The sequence below is a fragment of the Electrona antarctica genome, assembly GCF_951216825.1.
Source record: "Electrona antarctica genome assembly, chromosome: 7".
Lineage (NCBI taxonomy): Eukaryota > Metazoa > Chordata > Actinopteri > Myctophiformes > Myctophidae > Electrona > Electrona antarctica.
This window is the reverse complement of record NC_136812.1, coordinates 36,604,186-36,625,203: the sequence shown is the minus strand read 5'-3', so window position 1 is coordinate 36,625,203 and position 21,018 is coordinate 36,604,186. Positions and strand designations below refer to the sequence as shown.

The 21,018-nt window shown below is 42.5% G+C and overlaps 1 protein-coding gene and 1 long non-coding RNA gene across 7 annotated transcripts in view; one reads left to right on the top strand and one right to left on the bottom strand.

Moving 5' to 3' along the window:
• The window catches only part of LOC306926945, a 251,928-nt gene that overhangs the window by 148,461 nt on the left and 82,449 nt on the right, over positions 1 to 21,018 (top strand). The window lies entirely within an intron of this gene.
• Positions 113 to 20,912, bottom strand: cep135 (centrosomal protein 135). Of its 6 annotated transcripts, none has more exons than XM_079506376.1 (28): positions 20,621 to 20,912; positions 20,357 to 20,467; positions 20,183 to 20,231; positions 19,692 to 19,823; positions 19,198 to 19,388; positions 18,774 to 18,941; positions 18,462 to 18,603; positions 18,222 to 18,306; positions 17,432 to 17,560; positions 16,954 to 17,169; positions 16,359 to 16,424; positions 16,041 to 16,191; positions 14,364 to 14,584; positions 12,219 to 12,374; positions 11,734 to 11,871; positions 11,320 to 11,394; positions 10,899 to 11,071; positions 10,107 to 10,222; positions 8,900 to 9,054; positions 8,613 to 8,668; positions 7,883 to 8,051; positions 7,300 to 7,410; positions 5,845 to 6,030; positions 2,908 to 3,117; positions 1,726 to 1,928; positions 1,409 to 1,513; positions 564 to 719; positions 113 to 420 (listed from the first exon to the last, which is right to left on the bottom strand). In XM_079506376.1, the coding sequence occupies exons 4-28, from the start codon at positions 19,802 to 19,804 to the stop codon at positions 399 to 401; spliced, it is 3,513 nt and encodes a 1,170-aa protein (XP_079362502.1). In that variant the 5' UTR covers positions 19,805 to 19,823; positions 20,183 to 20,231; positions 20,357 to 20,467; positions 20,621 to 20,912; the 3' UTR covers positions 113 to 398. The 6 variants fall into 6 exon arrangements, with proteins under 6 accessions (XP_079362502.1, XP_079362501.1, XP_079362504.1 ...); XM_079506375.1 differs by having other exon boundaries at positions 20,183 to 20,228; XM_079506378.1 differs by lacking the exon at positions 20,183 to 20,231.

Here is a 21,018-nt window from a genome sequence, read left to right as displayed (position 1 = left end):
CCATATAGGGTTGTGGGTTTGAACCAGGCTCAATGTCTCAAGATCACCTCTGTTTCCATTCCTCCCTTTCTAACAAAGCACTAGCCCCACTCCAAACAATGCTGCATATGGATTAAGTTCCTTATTTTTAATAATTTAAACATTTAAAAATGGGTATAAACAACTGTAATAGAACTTAAAAACGAACAACAATTGGTATAAACAAATGAACAACATATTGTCACTTAATCCGCTGAAAGTTTTGAAAATGAGCAGGTATTGTGACATTGAAGAGCACACTGTGGATGGATAGCTCCAGCTGTTAGTGTAGGTGTTAAAGACACATGCAGGCCTAGAGCGCTCATCTCCACACATGAAGAAAGACTACCTGCTCCATTCCCTCCCTGTTCTGTGACTCTCTACTCTTTAAAGCTCACGTTTCTGGGGAGAGAAAGAAGAAAAAGTGCCATGAGTTTAAGTGGTAGCAAAATACTTGGGCTGAAATGCTGTCCTTTTTTTTAGAAATCAAAATAACAGCATTTCGCTGCGTATTCCCGCATTGGAGTATGTGGAGGCAGACTTACTTCTCTGTGGATTTGTCGAGGGAGCGGTCAGGAGTGCGGAGGATGGAGGGTTCTTGGGATATTGGCCGGGGACTGAGAGAGACGCTGAGAGGCGAAGAGCTTCGCAGGGAGGAGAAAGACACTCCCTGTTTACGCATCTCCTGAATGGCCCTCTCGCTGGATACAGAGAAACAGTTTTACTGTGTTGTTCCATTAACACATTCTAACAGTGTTATACAAATGGAGGTACTAGTACCCCTATGGATACTTTAGGGTGTCAGAAAATGTATTATTTGTCTTCTTGATTGGGTGAAATTGGTATCCCGACTCCCGAGTTTACTGAAGAGACAGGAGACCCCTTGTTACTGATTAATACTGAACACAAACACTATGAATATAACAATGATTGCTGTGGGAATATAAAGCATTTTTTATGCTGATTTAAATAACAAAAACATTATAGCTCATTTAAATGTCTTATGGAACTGTGAAAGCATTTCGCCAAACAGAAGACTTTTAAACTGTCAGTCAAACACGGAGCTCCTCTAGGCTAAATTCAAACTGGGTTTGAATCACTACTGATCTTTTGGAACTCAACTAATTTAAATGTTAGCGAGCGACAATAGACATTGAATGAATAATTGACAAATGACAATACTTTTTTTATGTCAATGCTTGTACAATGGCACACCTAAATCTAACACTCCCAATAGCTGCGGCTGTGTTGCTTACATCACCCAGCACTAACAAAATTATATGAATTATTTAAAAAGCACTTAGCTCTAATAGCTATTGGGGAATGCTCGATTACAGTTTTGAAGTAAGTACAGAAAGTGATGTAAAGATAATTGTCTCTCTAAGCTCACCGCTCAAAGCGTTCAGTGGTCAACTGTCTCTTCAGAATGTCCATCTCTGTCTGGAGCTGAGAGACTTTCCCTCGGAGCTGAGACACCTCCTTGGCATGACTCCCGCTTGAGAGAGAGACAGAGAGACAGAGACAGACAGACAGACAGACACACAGTAAGTAAGTAATTAAAACCAGGTAAAGACGACACTTATGGAATAGCATAATATCCAAAATTCCAGGAGATATCTAGTCTCACGTCATGATGTGGATATAATATTATTATATAATATTGATATATTGCCCAGCTTTATTTGTAACCGTGTTATGAGTCTTTACGTTTTGCTGTCAGCCAGGACGAGTCTGTCACGGAGGATCTTGAGCTCTGACTCTCTCTCGCTGGAACTCAGGTGGGTTTGGAACTCCTTCTGCCTGTTGGTCGAGAGGAGAGCCTCCAGGTTGCGGACAGTCACTCTCTCACTGGCCAGTTGTTTTTTGAGTAGATCTGCCTCAGAGCGAACGTCATCCAGTTCTCCCGACAACTGCCAGGGCAACACACACACACACACACACACACACACACACACACACACACACACACACACACACACACACACACACACACACACACACACACACACACACACACACACACACACACACACACACACACACACACACACACACACACACACACACACACACACACACACACACACACACACACACACACACACACACTCAACGTAGGATGTAAGGACCACGAGGGATCCAAATGGACCCTTAAATGAACAATGAAGATTTTGCAGTATAGATTGGGGTCCCAGAGCAAAGAACTGTTTCAATCCTTGACCTAATGCATATCAAACGGAGGATCCCTGAAATTCAAAAGATTTGAGGATCACTTAACGAAACTATAACATAATGCCAATTTAAACTGTACTTAAGGGAAACTTCACCCTTTTTGCAAAACAATATACCTGTATGTTAATGACGTTTAGAAGATTTAGAACACTTTCCTGAGCTCACTTCCTTCCTGGACTACAATTCCTATAATGCTTTGGTGCACTACTCCTCCTTGTGGATAGGGGGAGGGCTGTCTTACTGAGATGACATGTAGTCCAGGAAGTAAGTGAGCCCAGTGTCCATGACATCAGAGACACTGCTAAAATCTAAAACCACATATTACCACATATTACACACCCAGGAAAGTGTTTTAAATCTTGTAAACGTCATTAACATATATGTTTTTGCAAAAAGGGTGAAGTTTCCCTTTAACTCTAAGAGTGTAGAAGATGGAACCAAATGGACGTGTAAGGCTCCATTTGTACAGTCAGAGTTACAGACCCATACTAAGGGTCCATTTGGTGGTCCCCGAAATCAAACACGACATTGTGTGTTAGTGTATACTCACCACAGCTCCCCAAGCTCACATCGTTGTGAGCTTGTCAATAGGCTATTTTCGGGGCATTCAAGTAAAAGTGCTTAAGAGTGTGTGTGTTATGCCAGCGCTGGTCGTACCCTCTCTAGCTCCATGCTCTTGGAGGTGAGCTGGCGGACTGTGAGCTCCTTGCCCGAGTCCAGTTTGACACAGAGCTCCCTGACTGAAGCCAGGTCAGCCAGGGCGGACGCCTCAGCCCTCCTGGCCGCCTGCGCCTCCTCCTCCAGGCGGGACCTTGCGCGAACCAGAGACGACACCTGGGCCTCATACGCCTGCAGAGCCTGGATGTGCTGCAGAGGAACACAGGGGGAAGAGCCAATTAGTCACGTTAAGGGTGCATGCATCGTTTTGACTACATTACATTACATTACAGTCATTTAGCAGACGCTTTTATCCAAAGCGACTTACAATAAGTGTATTCAACATAGGTAGGGAACAAAAACTACTAATCACCAGAAGTCTTTAGTGCATTTTCTGCAAAAACAAGCAACCAAGAGTATACCTAGCGCTATAAAGAATATATCAATTATTGATCATTTAATGAAAGAATCGATTCATAATTGATCAATATTAAGGGCCCGTGAGCTTGTAGATGTGCCATTTATTAAATCCTTTGCTTACCATAATGAAAAAAGTAATCGATAGAATAATGGATAGTTGCAGCCCTAGTCACAGTGTACTGTATAATCTGTATGCCATTATAAAAGCACCAACAGCAAAAATGGGATTTGTCTAATCAACCAAAAAAATAAATAATCACATTTTAACAACGCTAGTCTAGATAGTATATACGTCCTTGCTGACTACTACCGGTATGTTGAAATGAAATGAAATGAAATGAAATCTATATTTACCCAGGGTATCTGGGCTAAGCTCAAGAACTTGTTTCCAGCCAGGCCCTGCTCATAGAACACATTTCATCGTAGTGGTTCAATGCCTTGTTCAAGGGCACTTCAGCGGTGGTAATTTTAACGTGTCGGACGGCTGATTCGAACTAGGAACCTTCCGGTATCAAGACCGCGCCGCTATCCGTTCGGCCACCACTGCCACAAATGTTCCCTACAATACACTCATGGTTTGGAAGGATGTGAAGAAACACTTAAAGATTCCCAAACACAATCTACTCACCACTTCCCGTCCAATTAAAAAATATTGGATTGGAACCAAAAGGGCATGTTTCCCGACTCCTCAGAACTTTGCTTCAAGTGTCGTAAGGAAGTAGGCATTATAATGCATGTCTTCTGGAACTGTGATTTAGCCCTAGGTAGGGCGTTTAACTTTACACCCAGCATATCTTTATTCTACAGCAGTCTGACTCTGGACCCTGATTCCACAGACAATAGACATGCTGTTGTATCTTGCCAAAAAATGCATTTTATTATTGTGGTCTCTTGTGGTCTCGTGTTTCTTTCTTTGTGACACATTACAAGCTGACCCAATATTGGGTCAGACGATACCCAGATTAAGATGTACTGTACTGTATGCTGTCAAAAAGAAAAAAAGAGAAAGAAAAACAACACTAGTCTAATTTGTCCAGTGTTTTTGAAACACTTTCGGTTCAAGCCTCAGCTCAGCCATCTTCGTGTCCAAGTGCCCCTAGCCTGAGCAACAACAAAAAGGAATGAAGCACTGGAACATCTTTGACGATTAAATGGCTTTTTATTTACACTGTGCTGCTAAGTACAACAACAAGTTATTAACGTTTCAAAGCTAAGTCCTTCTTCAACAGTCATGACTCTGATGAAGATGCACTTGACATTTAAATGTTAGTCACTTGTTTACTTAACGCCTTGTTAATAAAAAAGCTAATGAATCCAGCTGCTGTGATGCACCAGACCCGCTTTAGTGACTTTCTGTTTGATGCACTGTTAAACTCTCTTTCTTCAAGACAACCCGCAAAAGCCTCCCCATGTAATGCTCATTAAAATACCACAATAGTGGCAATGTGCGGGTATTGTTATGGCAGTATTGGACGGTCAAATTTGGATCTATCATTTCATGATTATATGTATAATAAGATTCCATTAGTCCACACCCTCTGCTGTTGGTAGCCAAATGGGTCTGTACCTTTGATAAGGAGATAGGGGACCACACCCCATCTGATACCCTCTGACTGGCCAGGGGGTAAGACATGAAAGAAATTAGGAATGCCTGACAGAGAGAGGTGGGGGATCTTTCGGAGGAGATGCACCAAGTGAGAGGACATGCAAGGACACATCTGAAACCCTCTGGCTGGCCAGGGGGTAAGACACGAAATAATTTAGGAATGCCTGACAGAGAGAGGTGGGGGATCTTTCGGAGGAGATGCACTAAGTGAGAGGACATGCAAGTCTGAGGCACTGTCAGTGGATATGCTTGTTGCTCTTCCAAATAAACTTGGACTTCATCTTCCGAATGGCCAACAATATATTATTTCCATAACAGTATATCTTTCCAGATTGATCTCACTTTATATAATGAACTCATGCAAATGATGCCTGAGTTCATTTGAATGCACTCCAGCATAATATTGTTCTCATTTCACAGTGATGAAAATAACTAAATGTTAAGTGTTGTGTGGGCACACAATGATTAAAAATGGGAAATGGCTTTAGAAAATGGTGTCAATTATCCAGTTAATGCAGGCCCATTTCTATTCAGTTTGTTTAAACATGAGGAAAAAGTACTGCCGTAGCAGACAACCCGCAGCACTCCAGGTTAAAACAAAATCCTTAATCTAGGTGCAAGGCTCGAAGATATAAATTGAGGTGAAGAAAATGCCAGCACTCATTGTATGTCCTTTTCCATGATTTTATGTGAGTGTGAGCGTACGCGTTTCGGCCTACAATGAGTGCTGGAATTTTCTTCACCTCAGTTTGTTTAAACATTACATACAACTGGAAATCGTTTACTGTAAATGTCAGAAGCAACATCTGTATGCAACATGAGCAATTTATATCTGCTATATAACCAATGAATCCATGCATCCATGCATCCCACTTTCCTGACTTGCATCGTTCCTGGTCCATCAATCTCACCTGCTGGAGCTCTCTCTCCTGGTTGCTGGTGGCCTCGCGGAGCCGCCTGCGCTCCGTGTCTGAGGACAACAGCTCCAGGCGGATGGAGTTGTTGAGGCCCTCTGCCTGATGGAGCTGCTGATCGCGCTCCTCCACCTCAGAGTGGGCCAGGCGGAAACGCTCCAGCATGTCCCTGTTCTCCTGCTCCTGTGGTATAAAGATACTGTTGCTGTTAGTCCAGTGCTTTTATCATGCCAAGGACCCCCAAATTGATATTGATATGGCCATGGACCCCCATTTTAAAATATTCTGTTCCAGGGACCCCCAGAAAATATTGCAGCTATGCAAGCTTACAGTACGTAACAAAGTGAGAGCTTGTAGATCTGCTAATTTTGAACATATAAATGGATAAAGTGGTGGTGATGCCATGTAAACTACTTTTTCTGGAGACCACCCATGATCAAATTCTATCTAATCAGGAGAGATCATACAGGATAAACAAGTGAAATTGGAATTGATGAAACAAAAAACTAAAAAACAGCACTGGAACTGGAACACTAGTAGACAATTAAGGCTGATAAATGTTGTGGGTCTCTCTATATTAAAGAGCTGGAGAGATGGAGAGACCTGTGTTACTGAACAAACACCAATACTGTATATAGAAGTGATTGCTATCGGAAAATAGAGCTTTTTTTTAAAGAAGGAAAACAATAAGCAATGCAACCCAAAAGCATCTTTAAAGGACAACTTTAGGTTTTTAGGTTCATGTTTTAGGTTGTTATTAGAGAAAGAAATGAATGTTATTATTTTTTTAATTTGCCGCTTTCTTTTGTTTTAGCGATTTTAGCTATTCTTTTTACAGGGGGGGCGGGGGCATTCGAACATGTAATGGGGCATTTTTACAAATAAATTTCATAGCGATTTATTTTTTTATTATTTACTATAGTCCTACTAGACCCCAGAAAATTACATCTGGCCACAAAAGATCACTTTATCTACTGAATGTGAAGGGGGTACTATAGGGGGCTGCAATACTGTGTTGTAGGCTCAATATGACAGTTTGTCACCTCCCCTTCATATTATATTACAGTATCCTGTGATCTTTTGTGGCCAGATGTAATCTTTATGGGGTCTAGGACTATAGTAAATAAAATAAAATAAATCGTTATGAAATTTTGTAAAACAATACATTACATATAGCCCCATGCTATACAGAAAGCAGCAAATGAAAAAACATTCTCTAATAACCTAAAACATGAACCTTGGTTGAAAAAACTAAAGTTGTCCTTTAACTGCAATTAGTATGTTCAATTTAGGGCAACCGACATTGGTAAGATTCAATTTGCTGAAAGTGATTCCAGATGTGTAATAATGATGCATAATTATCAGATAGGAACGCTTTATGGCCAAAATCTGTCGAGGAGGAAATTGACAGATTCCAAAAGTTAAACGTGTAATGGTTGAATATTGCCTTACCTTGACAGCCATCAGCTTCTCTATTCGGGCCACTTCAATGATGTAGGAATGAACCCTCGCCTTCAGCTCATCCTTCTCATGCAAGGCCTCGTCCATCTCTGCGTGTACGGCCTGGAACGCAGTGCACAACACGGCGACTTTATAGCCACGTTTAACCCACCATCAACAGTAAAGTAGGGTGCAACAGTCAAACTAATTTTTTATAGGCAAAAATCTTCCTAAAGTAAGTAAAAAAAATCACATCAGTGTGAACTGAGTGGTGCAACTCCGTGTGGGGGTCCCCAGAACTTCCAGACCCACAGGTCAGGTTCAGGGTGCCAGCCCGGTTCCGGCAAGCCGCCCCGCGTCCAAAACGTTTACTGGTGAAAATAAGCCATTTCCGTGCTCAGACCCAGGGACACAGCCAGCCAGCCAGGGACACACATAGCTGTCTATAGGAGTTGTTGCACCCCTCAAATAGTGAAAATAGCTGAGATAGTCTATTTTCACTATTTTTGCACTGGTGTTGTCATGCATATAAGCTGAAGGTGTCAAATGTGTTAAAAGTTATTAGTCACATCTCCTGTAGGCCTACTCTACATACTTGGTTTTCTCTGGTCATGGTAGCCAGGTCATCTTGCAGCCGCCTGTTCTCTGTGCGTGCAACGTCTCTGTCTCTGGTGAGACGGGCCAGCTCCTCCTGAGCTGTGTCCAGCTGTCGCCTCAGACTGCCAACCTCCCTGTCACGGCTGCTCAGAGTCCCCTTCAGCTGACTGCCAGGTTAGCACACAACATTGTCACAAGCAAACCAACATTTTTTATAGGTCTTGTGTGACCATATGTATCAACCAATCCATGTGTTCTGAATTTAAGATCACTATTTTGCCCTAAAACACAGTGAAACAGGATGACAACACCACAGTCACCGAGGGTAGTAGCTAAAAAGTAAGGTTTTTATTTTCCACATTTTACAGATTTAACATCACTGGAGTAAAAATTGTCAATGAAGTCGGTGTTGTTTCATCGACACAAAGAAGGCTGCTCTCAGTGTTATGAACAGGTTTGGTTTGTAATCACAATGCAGACCGCCCCCACTCCCCCATTTATCATAAATGTTGTTATTACTACAATATCATTGTTGTGTGTATTTTCATCACTACTATTATGTTCTTCTTACAATAACTACAACTATAACTTGGTCATTGGGGTGATTAGTTTATTTTCTTTGGACAAGCCAATTTGTAAACATGACTTTTTACTTTACTCTAATCTACAATGAATAATTCTCTTTTATAGACATTTCTCATGCACACCCAAAAGCCACACATACTTACTCTAAAGAGTTATCCAAGTTTGTGACAGTGATTCGGACGTCTTCGATGGTCTTTTCCTAGAGGAAAAAAAAAACAAAAAACTGTAAGACAGTGCAACAATCTAAAAAGAAAAAAGTAACGGTTCTGGACATACTGTAAAAGGTTATACAGAGACAACATTTACTTAGTAAAGTAAAAATATTCTAGGCATTTTGGTGGGAATGTTAATGTTAAGTACACTGCCGTAGCCTGTGATCACAGAGGACCTGTTGAGGCCGTCATTGAGGTGGGCTGCATGCGACTGTTACCTTCTTGTTCAGTTCCTGCTGGAGCTCCGCCAGCCTTTCTGTCTTGTGGTCCACCTCGTCCTGCAAGGTGTCTTTCTCCTTGTCCAGGGCCACGATAGACCTCTGCATGCTGGACACCTTCTCCCTGTGCTCAGAGCCCTGGATACTCAGCTCGCCTGGCGGACGCAGCACAAATAGGGGTGCAACAGTTAAACTAATTGTCCACCACTGGCAGTGGTGGGTGAAAGCACTCAACCCCAGTGCTTGAGTCAAAAGAACAGATACTCCAAATCAAATATTATTCTGATAAAAGTGAATGTTGCTCTGTCAAATTTGTACTTCAGTTGAAGTACTTGTTTTAAAGTATTCAAAAGTACAAATTACAAAGTGTTTTTCAATATCATTGCATTGCATTGTAATTAAGAATGAGCTATTTTCCACTCTTTTTTAAATGAGACTTAAGTGATTTAACTCATAATGTATCCTACTATAAATGGGAGGAATACTATGGTCCGCATTGGTTCGACATGCGTCCGCACCTCGGACTAGCGCCTGCTCCCGTGCTTGCGGTTATGGTTAGGTTAGGGTTTGAGGTGGGTTGTCGTGTTTCGGACCAATGACTCGTCGGACCAAACACATGCACTCACTATAAATGCGCCACGTCTCTGTGTGCGTGTCTGCATGCGTGTGTGTGTGTGTACGGTTGTAATGCACGCAACTCGAGAATTGTTTGCCCCACCGACTTCAAATTCGAAGCACGCGTTCCACACCCCCGCAGGGAGTGCTGTGCCCGGTATCGAGTCGGTCCTTTTGTCGAACCACCACAAAAGGCTCTGGTCAGGCTCTGCCAGTGGGCCTAATCAGCCTAAGTCCCATCACCTGTGCAATTTCCAGCCTCTGCCTCAGCCAATTGATTGCCATGGCAACCCCACACCTGCCAATTGATTACTTAACCAGTCCACTTTTCACAGTCAGTATGCACTCTTCACACACAGGCAGACAGACAAATAGAGATCTCCATGTGGGACACAGACAGACAGTTAAAATGAGTTCTATGGCAAGTTGACAACGGGTAGTATTAGGTTCCCAAGTTGCATTGTTTCCAAGTAGGCCGGTAGCTGACAGGCACGTACAGGTCTAGTTTGCATAAGTTGACCTATTCCAGAAAATACACGCAAGCACAGTGCTCAAATATTCTTTGTGAGTAAAAGTGTGTAAACCCTCTCACCTATTCTCTCTTCCAGTTTGTGGATCTGCTGGCAGGCTGCCTGCAGCTCACTGCTCTTCACAGACAGCCTGTGTTGGGTGTCACACAGGGAGCGCTCCATCTGCTCCTGGAGCAGCCTGAAAACACACCACACCATCATCATTAGCACGCATGAAACGTTGGCAGCCGACGTCTCCACCCAATGGTGCTGTCGGGTGGAAACCCTGTATGTCCTTATGTCCAACACCATTACTTTTCAGTTGATGTCAGAACCTGTGTTCTAATGGATCGGTTTAAGCTATTTAGTCTCAATCTCTTGTGAATACCATTATTAAACAAACAATGGTTGAATTTTTTTTTTTTATGTATCTATTTTAATGCAGAGGTACAAGCTCACAACGTGTGCGCTTGGAGATAGGCTATTTTCACTACTTTTGCACGACACTAAGTGGTAGGGCATTGGAAAGTTAAAATATGGAGATACAAGGTTTCTGCCCGACAGAAATGATTCGTTGTTTTGTCGTCGTCTTTAAGGCTGGACATAGGGAAAAGAGTGATGGGCCATCTGTGAACGAAGTTGAGACTCAAGTGCCCTGCTTTTCTTTTCCACTTTCACGCTCTTATCATCATACATCACATTCCGTACTCAGCCAATCAAATCATCTCAAATGTCATTCCGGCCAATCACTTTTGATGTCTTCACTTTTCTGCCCTCACTTTTTATCCTCAATATGTACTTTGCTCAGCCAATCAAATCATCGTTATTAGCTACGGGGTGATCAGTCAAACAAAGCCGTTCCTCTGAATACAGACCTCAGAGCGTTGGCCTCTGCCCTCTGCTGGGCCATCTCCTCCATCTCCGCCTTCAGCGTCTCCTCAGTCTCATGGAGCACCTTCTCTTGTGACACACTGACCGCGTTTTTCAACTTGTTTTTGCGGGCCAATTCTTTATTCTCCCCCAGAAGCTTCTTAATAATCTCGTTGGCCTTGATGAAGAACAAAAAAATGCAAGTCTAGTAAAACTATGTTGTTATTAGAAATATTTAACCATTACGCCTATGCACTTAGTTGTCCTGAACCCCCCCAGGGCTCTTGTCTACACTAAACAACTTTGCCCCCAAACTAAACGCTCTAAAACTGTGAACTTGAATGAAGTGATGAAACAGATTATAGTAGAGTAACGGAATAAAAAGTAGTAGGTGGTCTGAAATCATAATCATTCAACTTCACCAACCTTCTTTATGTCTTCAGACAGTGATCTGACCGTTTCTTCCACTTCTTTGCTTTCAGCATTTCCTTCAATGGAGTCCTTAAAAAGCAAAACATGTAGTACCCTACATTAATATACAGAAAGACTGATGGAAAACTAAAAGATACTGCAGTGTGGAATTGATATAATGTAACAACGCAGTCTAAAATATTAACAATCCACTGATAAAGATTAGTGACAGAGTACATTTGTACAGTCTCAGACCCTAATGCACGCCAACTGGGATTCCTTGAAACTATATTTGTGAACCCCCGGTTTAATCGACTACACCGTGGCCAACCACAGAGCTGGTCATAATCGCAGTAGAAATGGAATGGATGGAAAGGCTTAGCCTGGGTGGAGGTGAGAGAGAGATACTACGGAGATATCTATAGAGACCTTTAAGTGTTCCCTGAGTGCGTTCCTCTCCGAGGTCACCTGCTGCAGCTCCCTGGCTGCCTGTTCCCTCTCTTCCTTCAACCTCACCACGTCATCATCCTCTGCAGAGCTACGGGCCTGGGTCAGCTCATCTTGCATCTGAACGAACACACACACCTTGTGACTAACAAGCGACAAAGGGGCTGAGAGTAGATTTACACTGAAGGAAAGGAAAGCACATCTCCCATGTTGATTTGTCATGTAAATTTGTCATAACATGACAAATTGAACACTGAACAGGGAAATGTTCCTTTCTTTATTCTCCTGCATGCATGTCTTTTCTGAAATGCAAGTCGTCGTCGATTGGTCTTTGAAGAATAGTATGGTTCAATGACAGACATTTACAGTTTTGAAGGAATCAATACATTGCCTGGCCCCAACTGAATGGATCCACGCAGACGGTAAACAAAGTCATTGTAAGGAAAGTGTAAACATGTCAGACATACGCGTGTGTGCTGTGCTCTCAGCTGGTCTCTCTCAGCGGTGAGGGACTTCACGTTGGTTTGGATGTCCTCCATTTGTCTCTCAAAGCTCAGCAGAGCGACTCTCAGTTCATCTCGTTCCCTCACCACGCGAGCCAGTTCTTTCTCCACCACGTCGCCCTGGAAACAAATTGGTAAATTATATAGCGTCTTCCTCCAAAGCGCTTTACATTCACCCATTCACACACCGACAGCGGATTAAACCATGCAAGGCAGTGAAGGCACCCATCTGCTCATCGGCAGGTTCAGCATCTTGAATGTACTGCATTCCTCAACTGTTCCATACTTCTACATGCATGTCCAGTGGCTTTTAACGTCAGAGTTTAGTCCAATATTGGCCATGCTTCATTGCTTACCAAGACTGTCACAGCATTTGATAATGACATACGATACGATCACTTTCAACCCATTCATACTACATCGGGTGTTCAACCTGGTGTCCATATTTTGGTCATGTCATTATAGGCAATAACAAATAAAAAAAAATACAATTATTATGATAGCAAAAATAGAGCATATTTACATGTGGACAACATGTCACTACATTGTGAGCTTTTAAGGGACGTTCACACTGAGCACTATAATGATATCTGTCTTTGTTCAAGTTCAGTTAGATAACTCAGGGGTTCAACGTTTTTGGCTGGGGACCCCCGGGCTTTGACCATGTCTCACCACCCCCGCCCCCCTCCCCACCACCAATACAAACTGACTGCAAAAATAACCTTAATAATAGAGAAAATATATCATAAATTAATACTGAAACCAGATATGATCATTAAGGAAAGTTTATGCATACACTATGTGTACTATGTAAAGTCTTAATTTCCATTTTCCAGCCATTCAGTTGCAAAAAAATAATAATTTGGAGACCACCCAGAATAATTTGGCAACCCCCTGAGGGGTCACAACCCACGGGTTGAGAACCCCCGAGATAACTCACAAATAGATTGAACCAATATTTTATTATAGAACGATAAGTGTGGATATAATATTTCATCTTGGCATTCAGGCTCTGCTATATTCTTTCTCCCTGCTCAGCCTCAGACAACCATCATCAACCATTAAGAGCAGGGAGATAGATATCAATATCTATCAAAGACAATATCAACCCCCAATGGGGAACAGAACTAATAGCAGAGCTATAGAGGTGATGCTGGAGTGGCAGTGGGAGCAAACAGTGAATAACAAACCAGGAACGCATATGTAGAAGGAACACAGAATTAGGTGAGCTTAAAAATAACCCGCCCAATTGGTCAGCCGAATGCCACATCAGTGTATGACGTATGACACAGCAATGTGCATGAGTGTAACATCTCGAGTGCCTGAACTAACCTCGCAAGCTACATATAATGGTGTGAACTCTGCTATCCACTTGAAATTTTAATAATGGGTACGTTAGAATTAGGTCTGACTACTGCTTATGCCTGCACATTGGTACAGTCATGGCTTTGGGCATACTTAAATCTAACACACCCACAATTTTGACAATTTCACAATTTGATAAGCTGTAGCTGCAATACTTATTAGCTAATAGCTACACAATCAGCCCAGGGTTTCATTCCCTGTAATTCATTTGATAATTACTAAATTAGCGTACACACTTGTTCCAGGGAGGAACAAGTTTGACTCCAAGATGAAATACTACAAATACTACGCTAGCGCTAGCCCCTCCTATATTCAGCTATAGTGTAGATTTTCGTCCCACACAAACAGTAAATTCCCATTGACAATGAATGGAGAATTGTACGTCAGTGTCTGAGCAAATAGACATCATAATGATGTACGATGATAAGAGCGCCCCTCACTTCACACGGGTGTGATTTTTAATATAGTATCACCGAATCAAGGTGATTGTTTACAAATATATATTTTTATAATCAACTAAACTATTAGTATGATTAAGCACTTAATCCCTCAATTTGTACACCATGTCGTACACCTCTATGCATTGTGAGCTTGTAGATCTGCTATTTTTGAAATTTTCTAAACATTTTGAAAGGAACAAAAATATAACCCAAAAATATAACCCCCCCCCATAATAAATTGTTTTAATAAATTAAATGGATTAGTTCAGAATTGTTGCAGCCCAGCCAAAACCCTTCTGCTTACCCTTGTCATGGGACTCCTGCCTCTGGTTGGACTGCGGGTGGGGCTGCCATCCAGACCACCTGGTCCTCTGGCACTCTTGTAGCGGTCAGCCTCATGGCGGTAGTAATCCCTCTCCTCTTCTAGGCTCCGAACGAAGGCATCCAGGCGGGACGGGGAGCGCGCTTTCCCACACACGCCATATTTAACCCGCATGGCTTCTAGCTCCAGGACCAGTTCTCTGTCTGGGAGAAAAGCAGCCAGTATTATTCACCATGGAAACTGTCTGGGGGTATTTTATCAAATTCACCAAGGTTTCATCAAAATTTGATATATTTCAACTGATCCAGCATGAACCTGAACTATCAAATTTAACCAGTAAGACGCCTGAGGGCGAGAAGTGGGGCGAGGTCGCGTGCATGCATCCGCCTGGGTGACAGCAGACTGCTGGGCGAGCGCTGGCGCTTTGGAATGGGGGGGGGGGGTCAGATCAACATATCTGCCTGGGTGACAGCAGACTGCTGGGCAAGCGCTGGCGCTTTGGAATGGGGGGGTCAGATCAACATATCTGCCTGGGTGAAAGCAGACTGCTGGGCGAGCGCTGACGCTTTGGCATGGGGGGTAAGATTAATTTTCGGGCCTATTAAGAACTCAAGTTTTTTCCGGCTGCTGGGCGCGGCTGCAACAATAACTTTGGGGTGCTGCAGGCCTGTCTAGAGTCTAAATGGAAGTCAGCTCCATATATGGAGATCTAAGGGTTTGAGGTTTGAGGTCAGAGTTGCTGGCCAATATTGATGACATCAGGGATCTCCATATATAGGCTTAATATTGATGACATCAGGGATCTCCATCCCTGATCATGTCACGTGATGTCACATGCTCCATCCCTGATGATGTCACATGACTCTCTCACCCCGACCAACACACACACACACACACACACACACACACACACACACACACACACACACACACACACACACACACACACACACACACACACACACACACACACACACACACACACACACACACACACACACACACACACACACACACACACACACACACACAATTCCATAGTTAACTGTGACCTTCGGTCACTATTACAGTTGAGAATTATAGACCCTAATTCCAGACACATTGTCCCCCTTGTACATTAGTGAAAGTATTAAAGGAGCACTTCACCCATTTTCAACCTCATCTTCAAATAATTGTTCCTAAAGCTCATTATAAGATGGCACAATTTCCATGTACACAATCTGCGTCTCATTTGTATGGACAGTTCAGAACCCTGCCTACTAATGACATCATCAATGAGGATTCCAAGCTAACAGAAACAACGTACAGCCTTATCTTTAATTTATTAATTATTATTAAGAGAACAATGGCTTCTAATTCTGCAGGTCAAGTTCTTCTTGTTTGAAATGACCAAACCAAACCTGTCCATGAATGACGTCACGAGAAGTACTAGGCAGGTTTCTGAACTGTCCATAGCCCTCCTCTGACACACAGAGAGTAGACAGAAATGGTGCCATCTTATAAATGAGCATTAGTGAAGACCAATTATACGATGATAGATTGAAAATGGCCAGGCCCAGTGAACAGCTGTGTTCTTGCCATTTTCAAATGAGTACAAGTTATTAACATTCAACCACTCAGGTCCACAGCAGGGGGCAGTGCAATAAACGTGCTGCTCACCAGCTGCTGTCATTTTCTCCACTTTGTCCTGTAGCCTCCTCTTCTCCTCCTCCAGGAAATTCATCAGTCCCTCCATTTTCTCCTCCTGTTCCTTGACCTGTGCCAGCTGGTCCCTGAGACGGTCCTTTTCATAGTCCCCCTCAGACTGCTCCTGAGGAGGGAAAGAAGAATGCACGAGTTACAACTGGCTCACATGGACACAACAGGCCTGCCTCAGCCTGGGAATGTTTGGATTTGACTTAAGCTGAATTCAGGACAATTTCCAAAATGTCACATCTCTAGCTGAAATTCACTCATGTGCCATGAGGGTACACCTACCCTTCGTAATTTAGTGATAATGTCCTCTAAGTCCTCAGTGGCTTGCCGTATCCTCTGAATTTCTTTCTGATGAGAAAACCAAGCAAGTCAATTATTATAACTAGTTTTACATTCTGCTGACTTCAGTCTTCCAACATTGTATGTCTAGTATGTACCCTACAGACATTACAAACGTGGTCCACATAAATGAAGGCTACTATTCTATTCTGGGCATAAATAAACTGCAAGATATGTGTTGCATGGCGTGCACATTGGCTATTTCTGTAGAGATAATAGTGTAGAGGGGAAAAGGAGGTATAGTATAAACCCCTGGGGTACCCTGGTCAACAAGTGGTGCTTAAAGTAAAATTGGTTTATATCATCAGAATTATAGTTGAAGCACTCCAAACCTATATACATTGGCTATTTTCCCCAAATCTAGTATAAATCTTGTATGGGGGTCTCTGGCTCCAGATATTTCCAGATAACCATCTGTCCGCGTCCAAAAACATAAAAATACTAATAATAATACAAAAAATAAAGTTTGAGAACCACTGAACTATATAGGGTTTAAGTGGCCACCCCCAACAATTTCCAACGAATTTCAATCTCCCACCCTAGCTTCCAGCAGCTCCACGTCGGCGGTCTCCAGCACCCGCTCGCGGTCCATCTCCATCTGCTTGGCCAGGTGGTCTATGTGGGTGAGCTCCTCACACAGCTCCTGGTTCTTCACCGACAGATCGGCCACCTCGCTGGAGGCATCCTTTTTCTTCTGCAGCAGCCCTTCTACCTGCTTCTCCAGTGTCCTGTTGGCCTCTTGCATGTACTCTATCTGTGGAACCAAAAGCAACAGTTTTAATCTTGGAGGTCCACATCTTTTAATTTCAAGGACCCCCAGTTTGGTATGCATTACTCCACGGACCTCCGCAACTCTGAAAGACAGCAATTAGACTAGCGTTGTGGGCTTATAGATCGGCTATATTTGTTTTCTTATTTTCCCCAAAATATCAGTCAAAACATCTGTGATCCTCCAAAATCAGGATCTGTCATGGGTCGGGCTCTCTAGTCAGTACAAGTGGCACTGGTTTGCTCACCTGAAGATTGAGGTGCGCAATCAGCTTCTCATTGCTGACGGTTTGAGCCTCCAGGGAGATAACATCATGAGGACGCCCTCCGTCAAGCGCCCGATTGAGGCGCTCAATCTCTTTGTCGCGTTCCTCCACCTAATGCAACAAACACCATAATCTTTAACAATACATTTATCAATGTGACACGTTTCTAAATCAGTGTGTCTCAACCTGGGATCCACAACTCCACATGAGGCCTTGTCTGTTTGATGGTATAGTCCAATATTTTAAACAAATAATCTAATTCCCACATTTAACATCATTGTGGAGTGCATTAACATTGTAAAAAAAATAAAAAGAACTTCAGTAACAGATCTACAAGCTCCGAATTTGCCCCGATGCAACACGCCGTAAGGTTGTAGATCAGCTATTTGTCATATTAGTATAGGCTTAAGTGATCTAAATAAAATCACACCCATGTGAAGTAAGGGGCGGTAATATATTAAAGTCTAACTCATGTTGATTAGGTGAAATTCTCTTTATTGTTAATGGCATTTAATGTTTGTGTTAGGGACAAGATGACGTAAATTTTCCCTTCATTGTCAATGGCGTTTTTAAAACAAACATTGAACAAAAAACAAACATTAAACCTGTATATAGGAGGGCCCCTCAAAAACACAAGTGTATGCGGACCTGTGTGTGTGCACGTTTGGGGGGGGGGGTCATAACTTTGTCAGATGTCAGGAGGGAAAGTCTCCAAGGACAAAAGGTTGGGAACCACTGTTCTCACTTCTCAGTAGTGTGCCAGTTTCTTTACCTGAGTGTTTAAGTGTTTGACACATTCCTCTGCTCTTTCCACATCTAGTTTCACTTTGATGACGTCGTCCTGTAGCTCCTGAATCCTACAAATGAAGTTCACAGTGAAGTGAAGCGGTGATCGTGTAATGTGAAGTGTAAAAAAAGAAAGATGCACGTTTAAAACCAAAACAGCCATCGTGTGTAGGTGTGCAACTACTCTCAAGGATAAAAGGGCAGAAGCCACAAAACGAGAGCATACCTTCCGTCGGCCAACTGTAGCAGGTCAGCTATGTACGGGTCATCAGGCTGCGACACGGGGTACGCAGAGTTTTCAGAGGGGGGTACAAGTCCGTCAATCTGCATCCTCTGACGTCTGAAAGCAATGCTGTGCTTTTTCCCACCTGTCAAAGCAAGCAGAAAGTACAAACAGCCACCCATTTCTTTAGAGATGCTGGAAACAAGGACTGGAGTCCCCCAAGGCTAGAGCTTTGGGTCTTTGCTTTGTGCATTTTCTTAGCAGGGACAGCTGAGAGGAAGCTGAAAAAGATAGTATGTAAAGCTTATAAAGTACCTGGTGTTGCTATCACAGCCTGCATATTCTTCTCCTGGAGCTGTTGGATGCGTTCAGATTTCACCTTGCTGTCCTTCTCCAGGCAGCGGACTTTATGCACATACTGATTATTTAGAAACTTGAGGTCAGAGGAATCATGGTCCAGTTTCCGAACGTAGGCCTTGAGCTCTGAAAAGAGACAAATTGAAATAATAATTAAAAAAATAAATAAACATGGAAACGATTAAAGGGGCATTCCACTCATTTTCAACATTTTACTATGTCATTAATGATATTATAGTATTAATGATGTAGTAAAATGTTGAAAATGAGTGGAATGCCCCTTTAAGCAAAAAATAATTGCAATTATGTGAAATAATTGCCATGGGGTGATTAAGTATGAAACAATTGCGACAGGCCTACCGGCCGCTGTACCGTCCCGTACCTCTGGTGACCCGTTCCTTCTCCTCCATCAGCTTCAGAAGGCCCTGGTGGAGCTCATTGTTCTCTCTGACCAGCTTGGCGTTCTCCGTCTTGTATGGCTCCAGCAGGGCATCAACGTTCCGGCTGTCCTTCTCCGTCTTCCCTGCCGACAGTTTGGCTTTGCGGAAGTTCTCTGTCGTATAGATCAGGTCACTGTAATGCAGACAGGACATTAAAAAAAACTCAAATGAGATGTGGAAAGTAACATTACATTGGCACTTGTATAGTTTGATGCCAATACTTTTGTATTTTTACTCAAGTGAAATATTGAATACAGGAGTTTTATTTGTAACACAAATTCTTTGTGGTATAGCTACCATTAAATTACCATCAAGTCAAGAAATCTGAGAATTGAGAGCCTGCCACCAGTGGCAGGCTCTCAATTCCCAGTATTGTACTGAACATGTACTGAATTATAAAGATTATAAAAATATTGAAATGTATTGTATGGGAAACCTGAACAGTTTGTCCACCAGCGGCAGGCTCTCAATCCCCAGTGGTTGTCTGTAGCCAAACTGATCCAGACGTTTCCTCAGACTGAGGAACTTCCTCTCCATGTTGGTGCCCATGATGCTTATTGCTTACAACCTGACACCATATATACACAATAATAACCATTAAAAACAACTCACAGCCATATTTGAATATCAGTACTTTAACTTTGTAAGTGCAAGGTATATTATTTTGGTTAAAACAATGTTATTTTTTTGAAAATGTTAAAACAGCTATATGCAGATGGTAATACCAATTCAATGTGTTTGTTCAATTGCATTGCATTGTCTCGTGTCTCCATCACTGGAGTATTTAAAGTAGGCTAGTACAGAACAGATGCAGGAGGGATAACAGTACATTTTCAGTTTCGTCTGCACATTTGTCACTTCCAATTCATGTCACTTATTCATCCTGTATGAGTTTATCTTCTGATAGGATAAAATTGGCATCCTAACCTGAGATGTATTGTTTACTAAAGAGCTGGAGCCTGGAAAGAACCTGCTACTTAACACACACACACACACACACACACACACACACACACACACACACACGCAATGCTTTACTAGCCATTATCAGAAAGAATATATAGATATTTAACACTTATTTTAACAAGAAATATCACTTACACCAACTTTATCCATGTACGTAGAAAACTAACACGTGACGTTGTTTGTTTGGCTGTGGTAGCCTGCCCTACAGTGCATTAGCTACGGCTAGCTACTTCTGTTCTGTGGCAACTGGCAAGTGACATTAACATTATGATTAGTTGACATGAACTACGCGTTACTTCAGAGTGGTAACGTAGCAACTGGGGTTAAACAATAACCAACTAAACAAGCTGGTCAGCTGCTTACATGTCCATGAAGCAAAATGATCCCTTCCTTAGTTACCTTTCTTTACGAGGCGTCCTGATTTCACTGCATCTTTTACGAGCAATGGACGATGGTCCGCTACATCATCACCGGCGGTGACCAAACCAACTAACAGTGGACTTCATTAGCATCTGTTGGATGTTGCAGTGTTGTCGATGAGACATTTAAATATCTAAATCAACTAATACTATGGAGGACGTCACGTCGCGGAAAAGTGGTTTGAAAAGAGCGCCGACGCCCATGTTACACCCACCGTCGTTTCCTGTCGAATTCCGTGACTGCGAGAATAGACGAAATGACAAAAAATGTATCGATTGAAGAATCCGTTTCAATAAGTCATTAGGGCTGTGCTGATCAGGATCAGTAAAAGAAGAAATACATTGACTGAGTCTGACATCAATGCATGCGATTCATTC

What these genes read in the sequence shown, in the direction of transcription:
- cep135 (XM_079506376.1), bottom strand. Translation starts at nt 19,804, where the DNA reads ATGGGCACCAACATGGAGAGGAAGTTCCTCAGTCTGAGGAAACGTCTG. An exon ending in CACTCAGGGAACACTTAAAG is followed by an intron (nt 11,395 to 11,733) that starts GTCTCTATAGAT and finishes TTGCTTTTTAAG; the next exon opens with GACTCCATTGAAGGAAATGC. An exon ending in AGCAGGAACTGAACAAGAAG is followed by an intron (nt 8,669 to 8,899) that starts GTAACAGTCGCA and finishes TTTTTCCTCTAG; the next exon opens with GAAAAGACCATCGAAGACGT.